This window comes from Gaeumannomyces tritici (genome assembly GCF_000145635.1).
Source record: "Gaeumannomyces tritici R3-111a-1 unplaced genomic scaffold supercont2.10, whole genome shotgun sequence".
NCBI classification, from domain to species: Eukaryota; Fungi; Ascomycota; class Sordariomycetes; order Magnaporthales; family Magnaporthaceae; genus Gaeumannomyces; species Gaeumannomyces tritici.
Genome location: NW_008804554.1, coordinates 263,431 through 273,794, shown reverse-complemented (window position 1 = coordinate 273,794; position 10,364 = coordinate 263,431). Strand labels below are relative to the sequence as shown.

At 57.3% G+C, this 10,364-nt stretch overlaps 3 protein-coding genes across 3 annotated transcripts; 2 read left to right on the top strand and 1 right to left on the bottom strand.

Moving 5' to 3' along the window:
- Positions 1-1,871: 1,871 nt before the first annotated feature.
- Positions 1,872-2,195, bottom strand: GGTG_12937 (hypothetical protein; the record flags this gene model as incomplete). Its single annotated transcript, XM_009230839.1, has 1 exon — positions 1,872-2,195. A coding segment is annotated over one exon (324 nt), but the record flags the coding sequence as incomplete, so codon positions are not given.
- Positions 2,196-4,364: 2,169 nt separating this feature from the next.
- On the top strand, positions 4,365-4,604 carry GGTG_12936 (hypothetical protein; the record flags this gene model as incomplete). The annotated part of the gene is made up of 2 exons (XM_009230838.1): positions 4,365-4,378; positions 4,463-4,604. The coding sequence occupies 2 exons, from the start codon at positions 4,365-4,367 to the stop codon at positions 4,602-4,604; spliced, it is 156 nt and encodes a 51-aa protein (XP_009229102.1).
- Positions 4,605-5,427: 823 nt separating this feature from the next.
- On the top strand, positions 5,428-10,062 carry GGTG_12935 (CMGC/RCK/MAK protein kinase). The gene is made up of 2 exons (XM_009230837.1): positions 5,428-6,256; positions 6,348-10,062. The coding sequence occupies exons 1-2, from the start codon at positions 6,080-6,082 to the stop codon at positions 8,520-8,522; spliced, it is 2,352 nt and encodes a 783-aa protein (XP_009229101.1). The 5' UTR covers positions 5,428-6,079; the 3' UTR covers positions 8,523-10,062.
- The last annotated feature ends 302 nt before the right edge of the window (positions 10,063-10,364 follow it).

The following is a 10,364-nucleotide window of genomic DNA, read 5'->3' as shown; positions in this document are numbered from 1 at the left end:
GGGGGCCATGGCGAAAGCATGAACTGATGAGTTGCACAGGCCAAGTGAGATAAAATGCGCACAAAACACACACAGGCAGCGTGCCTGCCTGCAGTGGAGGAAGTACCGCAGGACATCAACATGGCATGATCCAAAGGGCACAAAAAGGCGGAGGGGGGACATGGAAAAACGGCAAGCAGGCAAGCGCCGTCCGAGATGAGGCAGGGGTCCAGGCCGATTACTTGGCCCCTCCTTTTCTCGCGTTTCCTCTGCTTCCACTCTAGAGCTTCTCGAAGCAACAGAAAAAAGGGAACTAGGGCAGACCCGTCCGGAGTGGACTCCGTTGCGGTGACAGGAAAGGGAAAAAAGAGTGGGGAGCGCAGCTAGGCAGCTTGAAAGGCCCCTCCTTTTTTTTTCTTTCACTTTCTCTAGTTCCGGCCCAGTCATTCTGCCCTTGACATGTTCGTTTCCCGTCACCGAGGAAGCATGCCGGTTGCCGTTTAGCCGCATGCACTCGTCGGCCCTGCCGCTTGGCTGTTGTGTTGCCCCGGGCATGACCGTCGGGGGCACAGGAGAGAAAAAGGAAAGGAGAGACATTTTTCCATTGTGGAGGGTGCATATGTGCCGAACGTATAAAAACAAAAGGAAGAAGAAAAAAGGGAATGCCCCAGGGCGTTACCCCGTTCTAGCCAACGGGAGAGCGAGAGCGAGAAAACGAGAGTCATGGTTGAGGCGGACAAGAGAAAAAAAAGGCGACAAACGAGACATGGAATGGGTTCCCGTTCCACGTTATGCAACAGAAAGCCCGCATAAGAATTCTGGAACGCCGCGCCCAGAAAAAACAAAACCTGCCCGACTACCCGCTCCCCTTCCCCGCGCCGTGCATAGAGCTGTATAGGGTTTTGCTCCATGATCTTCGTCCGCCGGGAGGAGGATCACGGAAGATAAGTGCGTTGTTTGTTATTGTGGCGACAGGGCAAGGCCGAACAGTCCAGTCCGGCAGTTGAAAGGGGGCTGATGTCAATCCTCCCCTTTCCCGAGGGGTATAAAAGGAATAATAGTGCAACGGCCACACGGGCTCTTCCAGCGAATCACGGGCGGAGGAGCTCGGCGCCGCGGCGGTATCGGAAACACTGGTGTTTTTTCTTCTTGTTTGCATTTCTGACTATTTTTCTTCCGTCATTGTGCAACCCTCCGAGAGCGAGAGAGAGGGAGCCTGTAGTTGGAAACATGATACTGTGTAGCAAGCATGACCGATGGGGGTCTCGTTCAGGGGCAGCATTTAGGATGTCGCTGGCGGCCGTCACAATCACCTTCGGCCGCGCGCGCCCACACGACTTGCGACGACGGGATGAAGGTGAATTAGTTGTCCGTCTCTCTTTCGGAACATGCATCACTACCTCAAGAAGCCGCCCCTGCTGGCTTGCCGCAATGCCCCGTCATGAGTCATCCCAACTGGGCCATTTCCAATCCGGTCGAGGGGCGGGGAGGAGGGATGAGACGCGACGGCAGGACGGGTGAGGAGAGGGAGGGGGGCCAATCCAGAAATCCAATCACCGACGCGTCAGATCTCGAGCGGGTTTTGATTGATGGACTTTGCCGCTCGAAGAACTGGACGGGGACAGTGAGCGGGCGTGAAGGGTGTGGGATGTGATGACGACGGGGTGGGCTGGTGACTGGTGGTGACTGCCGTTGCCGACCTTTCTCGGACAATATTCCCATCTGGACCAAAACCTCCAGGCACGCTCGCCGTGTCACGTCGTGGGGCGGGTCACGGTAGCGTGCCCAGGCGCGGTCGAGTGGTTGCATCGCGTGGCGTTCAATAGGGGTGAGGGTGTCGGGCATGGCCGTCGCGGGGGCCTTGTCCCCCCTCCCCACCCACCCCTGCCCTGGTCCTCTCCTGCGAGCACTTTCTTTTTCATCTCATGGGATTGCATTCGCATCGGGCTGTTGGGGGAAAAGAGGTCGAAAAAGGCACTCTGCAGTCTGCGCCTCTGATGGCCAAGGGTATGTACTGCACTAACAGGGTCCCGCAAGCCCAAAAGCGCAGGGCGGGCATCATCCGGTATTAGTGTGGTTCCCGTCACCCTTGTCTCGGCAACATTATTGGCACATATCGCTTCGCGACCATCACGGAGGGATGGAAGAGGAAAAAGCAACAATAAAGAATCGAAATCGCGCCCTTGCGAATCAGGTGCCGCCGCCAGGATCACCATCGATCAACCCAAGGGGTCATGCCAGTCAGTGGCCCGAGCGTAGCGTAAAACAATCATCCGTTTCTTTTTTTTTTCCTCTCCTCTTTGTGTTGCGTTCGGTTCGTTTGGGTTTGGTACCTTGCGCATGCCAAAAGTTGGCGGCTGGCTGGGGCTGCCGCCGCCGCTGTGCCTTGTCGACGACTGGATGGGTGGTGGGTGGTGGGTGTGCTACTCTGTGCACATTGGCTTATCCGTTTGCAGCAACGAGGCGTGTCGATCGGCCTCTGTTAACGCAGGGGGCGGCGCGCGCCGTTCGGGGTCAAAGTTGGACTGCACAGCCGCGAAGCAAGTCGAACGAACTGTCCCGTTTTTCTCGACTGTTGTTTCTTTGTTCTCCTTCTCCAGCCTGTCTGCAGAGCAGTGGGCCGTGGCGGCGTGCACAACGAACCATCGATATCAACGAGATGTGGGCTGAGCCACGGGCCGCACATCACAGAAGCGGCTGGGAGGGCACACAAAAGGAACAAGAAGTCCGAACCTGCACGCAATCCTGCGGGATGCCAGCTAGACGTATCCTAGACGTATCCGACCCAACTATCGGAGCACGGGCAGCTCACGGTGCACAACCGCGAAGTCTCCGCCGCGGCGGGTTGTGGGTGTAGTCTTCGCCTTTTTGGAAATTTGGAACGGCCACTAACCCATCGAGATGGCCTAGCCGACCCAAAAGCACAGGCCGCCCCGGGAAAGCTGTGGCCTTTGCCTGGTTGCTGCCCAGGGTCCCTGCTTAATTCCGCTTTTGGGAACACACCATGATGCCATGGATTCCCCTGCATGTCTCTCTGTCCCTCCTTCCCCCTTTTTTCAACCAAAACAAGAGACGCGAAGAGCGAAAAGGGCATGTCCTCCACACAGGCCACCATCGACTTTGAGCTTCAATGTTGCATTCGCAGTTGTGACCAGCCGGCATTTCCTCACTTTTCGCCCGTTCGTCACATGGGAGGGGGGTGAAGAGGCGGGCGAGCGAGCAGATGGCAAGACGGTTGAAATTAACCATTGCCCTCTGCCGCGCCGTCAAACAGGACTGGGGAAGAAGGGAGCCAGGGGACGGAATCTGCCCACGGCCTGCATGGCGAACGGAGCATGTTCATGCGCTGGTCGTCCGGAGGCAGATCCTCCCCCCAATCTTTTGCCTGCTCGCCGGGCCGTTCGGCAAAGCACGAGGGCACGAGGCGACATTTAAACAAGAGACAAGCGGAATTGCCCATGTGCACAGTACGATCAGGCTGGCCGCCCCGTCCGACGCTGGGGAGGCTGGGCTGTCGAGGCCAAGAGACAGGAAAAGACACAAGAAATTGGACGACAAGGAGTTACGCGTTGGGAACGACAGGAACAAGTCTATCCGGTTCCACAGCCCGCGCCCTTTGTGCTCACAACCTCGCAACCAAATCCAAATCGAGCTCCCCACTTCTTCGGACGGGGAAGGAGCCACAGAGCCCTGGTACCCCAGTTTTCTGCTCGTCGTCCATCTCGCTCTGCTGCGTCTGCTGCGTCGACACTGGGGTCCCTGCAAATCAACGTGATCGGGCGCTGGCCCCGTTCTGCTGCGTTGGCAACACAACGCTCCTCACAAAAAAAAGTCTTTTGCCCGTCGGCTCAGGTTGCCCGTCGTCGAGCCATCGTCGCTCGATAACACGCGCACGTGGCCAACCAGCGGGCGGAAAGCCCGACCCCATCTCTGATCAACCTCTGGTTCGGATGGGGTGTTTACTTTTGTCAATCGCCTGTCGATTGCTGTTGGCATTGTTTCCGCACCAGCCAGCCCGTTCCAGGGCCGCCGGCCTGGGCCCAATGGTGGGTTCCATTGACGGGCGGCAACAGACAAAGCCCGTAAACCACAAGATGTGCGCCTGCCGATCGGTTGGCATCGTCAACGACTCGGGCGGCGTGGTCTGGACAGGGCCCGTGTCGGCCGTGGCGTCTTGTAAATGTGTGGCCGTCAAGTCTGGCTGACGGCCATCACATCACCACCACCAGCTCCCCAATAGTGATTTGTGCAGACTGGTGCAGGCCCCGGTTGGGACACCCCAAGACACCAACAGCCTGCATCCCTCCCCTCTCTGCCAATTCGTACTTTAGTTGTCTTTGTTCCCCTGCCGGCGTGTTTGACGATTGGGGCCTTCTTTATTTCCCATGGACCCGAAACGGTGTGCAATCTTGTTTTTGTCGCCCTCCACGACTCGCCCCCGGTCGGCTGGCGCAGAAACTGACACCCCCGGCAGCCCTCTTAGCGAGATTGGGGGGCACCTCCCTCTCTCAGCCCACACCCCAGTCGAGCAGCTTCATGCCGCCGCACAGCGACTCCCGGTGGATTCGCCCACTCTGCCACTCTGCGGTCCCAAGCCCGTCAAGGCCAGCCCAACCAAAGCCTAGCACTCACCTCTGACGATCCGCAAGCAATTGGACGGGAGCCTGTTCCAATCTGTTCCAGTTTCGGCCCTCCGACCCTCTCCCTGCGAGCGTCGTCTCCTCTCCTGCCCCGACTCCATGCTGCATTGTTTTGCACAGCATCCGTATTTCATCTTCAACAGCCATTGCCAGCCAGCCAGCCATCCAGACGGACCAACCTGGGACACGCCCGCTGAAAGGCCCCTGGACCCGGCGACCCGCTTGATGCATTAGCACATCGGTCTGTGCTGCGCACTGCCTGTCGAATGCTGCATCTTTGCGAGGTGTATGTGGTGCAGGTTCGACCAGAGAGACACTGGCACAGACACAGACAGCCGTGCGCCCACCCGAGCCAGGCACACGCCCCCCCAGAAGGAGCACTCCGGACAGCACACCTCACAGCAAGCACCGCGCATACTCATACTAGTCGCAGCGCAGCCGGCCCACTGCTGCGAGCACAACTGTGCTAGCACAGGCGGAGAAAGCACTCGCTTTAAACGTGAACTTCGCGATCCCTTGTCTCTCCCCCGTCTTTCTTGGAGCCCGCTACAGCACAGCCAACAGCGGGCCAGACTGCCAGCCAGCCCAGGTCTAGGCACGCACTTTCTTTGTCCGCCCGCACGGCATTCAAACACGTCGCACCGCACCGTTTTGATTCCCCAGGTCCCATCGCGTGAGGCCCGTTGGAGAGTGCAGAGTGCCTAGTGAATACAGGTACCCATCGCGGCTCGACGACAACCCTCGCCCTCACTGTCTTTTTTGTTCGCCACCGTCTGCCCTCGTTTGCGCGCAGCGAAGCACTACGGCGACAAAAAAAAAAAAAACACTCGCCCGCCCAGCGTTGGAATCGGCTGGGCCCAAGCTCGACTCCTCCGCCTGTGTCAATTCCCGAACGAAGCAGAAGTAATTGAGGACCCGCCGCCCGGCTCCCTGGACCTGCACCCCTGGTCCCCTGGTCCCCTGGCCCTGCACCCTTTTTCTAATCATCCCAAAAAATCGTCAGGAGCTTTCCTGGGGTGCTCTGGTCCATCTCCCTCGCTCTTTTGATCGGCCCCATCTCCAGTCGTTCTTTTCGTCCCCCTTTTCGGGAAATCCAAGCCACATACGCACGCCGCTGGATCCCTGACCTGAAGCCATTCTTTTCCCTCGTCCTCCCTCTTCAACGGGAGACGGCCCTCCTGCAGCCTGTTTGGAACCTCTCCCTTCTCACCGCGTTTTTGCCCCTAATCCCGCCGCGGCCCTGCAACCAGCCAGTCCACCTGAATGCCCCCGTAACCGCTGCAAGCTCTTTCGACAAGAGCTTCTTCACACCAGACGGCTCAGGTCAGTTTGTGTTGGCGCGGCTCCTGACCAGGACTGCCCACGCTGACCAGCTGCCGCAGGACGGAGGCTCTGTTTGTTGCAGAGCGAGAAAGGGAGCGTCGACCACCCGCGGCAGTCCCGTCACCCACACCACAGACATGACGGTCGCACACGATCTCGGCCACCGGTCGTCCTCGACCCATCCCCCAGCAAACATGTTGGCCCTCGAGGACAGGTTCGAGGTGCTCAAGGAGATTGGAGATGGAAGCTTCGGAAGCGTGGCTCTGGCTCGCGTCCGCACAGCAGGATCCAGCGTTGCTAAAAGGGGCACTGTGGTAAGTTTCGCACTCTGAATGGAAGCAGCTGTTGTGCCAAGCCCAGAGGCACAAAGGCGGTGACTAACCAGCACCCCGTTTACGCTCTCAGGTTGCCATCAAGACGATGAAGAAGACTTTCGAGTCTTTTACACCCTGCCTGGAGCTCCGCGAAGTCGTGTTCCTGAGGACCCTGCCCGCTCACGCCCATCTCGTGCCGGCCCTCGACATCTTCCTGGACCCCTTCAGCAAGAAGCTGCACATCGCCATGGAATACATGGAGGGAAACCTCTACCAACTGATGAAGGCTAGGGAACACAAGTGCCTGGATAACTCTAGCGTCAAAAGCATTCTATTTCAGATTATGCAGGGTCTGGAGCACATCCACGCCCACAGCTTTTTCCACCGCGACATCAAGCCCGAAAACATCCTGGTCTCGACAAACGGCCACCAGGAATCCAACAACTCATTCAGGCGATACTCCTCCCTGGTCAACGGCGCCTCGTCTCAGGCATACACCGTCAAGATTGCCGATTTTGGCCTGGCCAGGGAAACCCACTCGAAGCTTCCGTACACGACCTACGTTTCGACAAGATGGTACAGGGCACCCGAGGTGCTCCTGAGGGCCGGCGAATACTCGGCCCCGGTCGACATTTGGGCCGTCGGCGCCATGGCCGTCGAGGTGGCCACGCTCAAGCCGCTGTTTCCCGGCGGTAACGAGGTCGATCAGGTGTGGAGGGTGTGCGAGATCATGGGCAGCCCAGGAAACTGGTACAACAAGTCTGGTGCGAGGGTAGGTGGTGGTGACTGGAGGGAGGGAACACGGTTGGCTGGAAAGCTCGGTTTCTCGTTCCCCAAGATGGCACCCCACGCCATGGACACAATCCTGCAGTCGCCCCAATGGCCTGCCTCGCTGAGCCACTTTGTGACTTGGTGTCTCATGTGGGATCCCAAGGCCAGGCCGACCTCGACCCAGGCCATTGCCCACGAGTACTTCAACGACGCTGTCGATCCCCTCAGGCCCAAGTCGTCGGCATCCAGGATACTGGGCCGCAAGCACTCGGACCTTCGCTCAGGGTCCAAGGACTCTGCCTCATCCACCCCCACATCTTCGAAGCCATCGTGGTTTAGGAAATCCCTCATCGGCCGCAGCGAGAACAACGACAGCACTCCTCCACCGCCCGTTGCAAAGGACGTCTCGCCAAGACCGTCCCCGCCCGTCCCCGCCACGTCCGAGATCTCGAACCCGAAGTCGAAGCCCGCCCAGTCCAAGCGGACCACATGGACCAACGGGCCCTCCAACGTCGCGCCGATGCCTATCCTCCCGTCCATCAAGCCGATATCGCCTGTTTCTGACCAGGCCACGGCTCAGGCCAAAACCCCCTCGTACAACGATTCATACGCCAATGGAGCCACTCAGCGTGGTAGCGAGAAGGCTTCCAAGAAGATCGGCCGTCAGCTTTCGGTCGCGTCGAGCACCAACAACTACGCCGAGATTCACAGGCAACAGGCCGAAAGGGCTCTCAACGGGAACGGTGGTCTTTCGTCACCCCCGAGTGCCCACAAGGAGAGCTTTTTCTCGCACCTGCGGAAGAGGGCTCGCCGCTTCTCGGGAAGGCACCAGACCCCAATGTCGCCCAGCTCCGACGACGTCGAGGCCCAGGCCGGATGCGGACCTTGGAGCAGCAACCGCTCCTCCATGGTCATCGATCAGCCGACACCCGTCGGGAAGGATGGCGTGTACGAGGCCCACCACGCTTCAGAGGCCCTTCTCCCGCCCGCAGTACCTGTTCACAACCTAAATGCGAGTACCAGCACTCTCAAGAGGCACCATTCCCTCCCCCACCACCAGCCGAGGTCTGTCGACAATTTGATGGCGACCAACCGCAGCGGTCCTGGTGGGCCCGTCTCGAGCCGGACAAGGAGGGCGCAGGCTGTCCAAGGCGTTCATCAGTACGACGCACCCGACGAGGAAGACGAGCTTCTGGACGAGGTGCTGAACTCGACCCACAAGGCTATGAACCGCCTCGACAAGGACCCCAAACCTCTGGGCCGGTCGACCAGCACAGTGGCCGTTTCAATAACTAACCCTTACCCGACCCCATCGCCCTCGGCGAACGGTAACTCGGTCCTGTTCGGCGACGGACAGGAGGCCGTAACTCCCAAGCCGCTGAATCTGAGCAAGAAGCCGGCGGCCGAGCACAAGTGGCCCACGCCGCCATACGAGGAGAGCGAGTGGGCTGCATCAGCGTCGGCCAGCATATGGGCTGCCAGCAATCGGTTCTAGAAGAACAAACACAATTGCTCGTGGCTGGACTGTTCTCACCCGAATCAGTATCATTCGTTATATCTCATCAGCAACATTTCATTCCATCACACTGGCGCGACATCAGCTTTCTCGTTCGACCACAGGTTTTTATCTTTACAACATGGGACGGTGTTTCGGCGTTGAAGCACGCTTGTTTCTTTGCGTCTCTATGGGTGGGCTGGACAATTGCATTCATTCATCGCTTTTTTTTCTCAGCCGTTGTCGTGGAATCTTTTTCTATTCACCCTTCCCGATAACTGTGTCTTCTTCCACCCTTTGGCACTTGCCACTTTCTCTCTTCTTCATGACAGGACCGGTGTCCCACTGCTGACCCGTCATCACATGCATGGTGACTTGTCTTGGTTTGATTCTCAGCGCATCTTTCACCAAGGGAACGACAGAAAAATGCCGCGTCATTGTAATGCGCTGACGAGAGGGGTTTTTTTTTCTTCGAGGGGGCATTTGCTTTTTGACAGGCCCTGCGACGTCCCAAGCGTCTTGTTTCATTTCCGTCCCGTTCTCTATCTACATCCAATGTCTACTCAATCGCCTGGACTCGTTACTGTCTGCTAGCTTTGTCTTTTTCCGTTTGTCCGATTTTGCTTCGAAAAAAAAAATACCCATATAGATTGTACGGCTGGCCACACCCCCCTTTTTTGAAATAAAGAAGCGGAGGCCAGATTACCGGGGCATTCATATCCCCCAGATATATGCACTGTTCTTTTTCTATCTTGAGCTTTCTTTTCTCATTTGTCACATCTCTTCGCCTCCTTTTCACCATTTCCCTCATGTCAAGACCTATAGCAGGCAAACCTGGTGATAGAAGGGGGTCGTATTGGGAACAAGGGATAGGGGGTCTTGCCGGTCACCTCGATCCTCTTCTCTGGCCCAATCACGCCTTTGGTTGATCTCAACTCGGACAGACTCTCTCCACATCCTTCCTCCCCCTCTCCCATCCCCTCACTTGTCCCAGGGTATGGCCTGTTATCCCTGAGTTCCCAACCGTCCCCCCCCCTCGCCATCCCGGGTTGTCCGTTGGTAGGGTCGTCATGACTTTCGGGTGGTTGGTGTCCCCTTGCTTCTGCTCCCGGCCTCTTCCTTACGCCTATCTCCTATATCTCGCCTGCTATATAGACAGTCTCTGTTTGGTCGCTCGGCAGCCGTTTTGTTATTATTCTCCTCTGTCATTCCACTATTGCTAGCATCAGAAAGGGCGGTTCGGGAAAAGCTATCTCATCAAGGGAAGGTTGTGTCCCTCTCCCCGCATCTTTTCTTTCTCTCTTCTTTTTTTTGTCTCCTTTTCTCTGCTCTAGCTCCTTTCTTCCCTTTGTCCATCATCCATGTTCCGTATTCTTTTTTCATATTTGCTGTATATGATGGTTTTGAATCTAGCACCGACAGACACCCCAGTGAACGGCTGGTTTCTTGGGGGTGGAGGGTGAGGGGATGATAATTGGAAGTACAATGCGAGACTATGCGAGAATATTGCGATGCCTGCTGTGTGCCATGGGGCTGCTGATGTGATAATGAATGTTTTGCTTCGCTGTGTCTGAGCCGTTTCTTAGTAAGGCCATTCGCACCTCTGTGATGCTCACATTCCTTCTAGTCCCAATCGTCGTTTTCTCTTTGCGGCGCATGTATCCTCTGGCCATTTGCGTGAAAGGCCGTCTTTCCCCCTGGACGTGTAGCTTCTTATGAGCGCTCCCCGAGAGGCTGTAGGTCATGACCGCTCTTCTGAGCAGCACGTGTTTTGGTGGTGATCTCCCGCCGACTACCCGTTCAGCCTAATTTCTTCACACGCGTGTTTCTGAGACATAAACA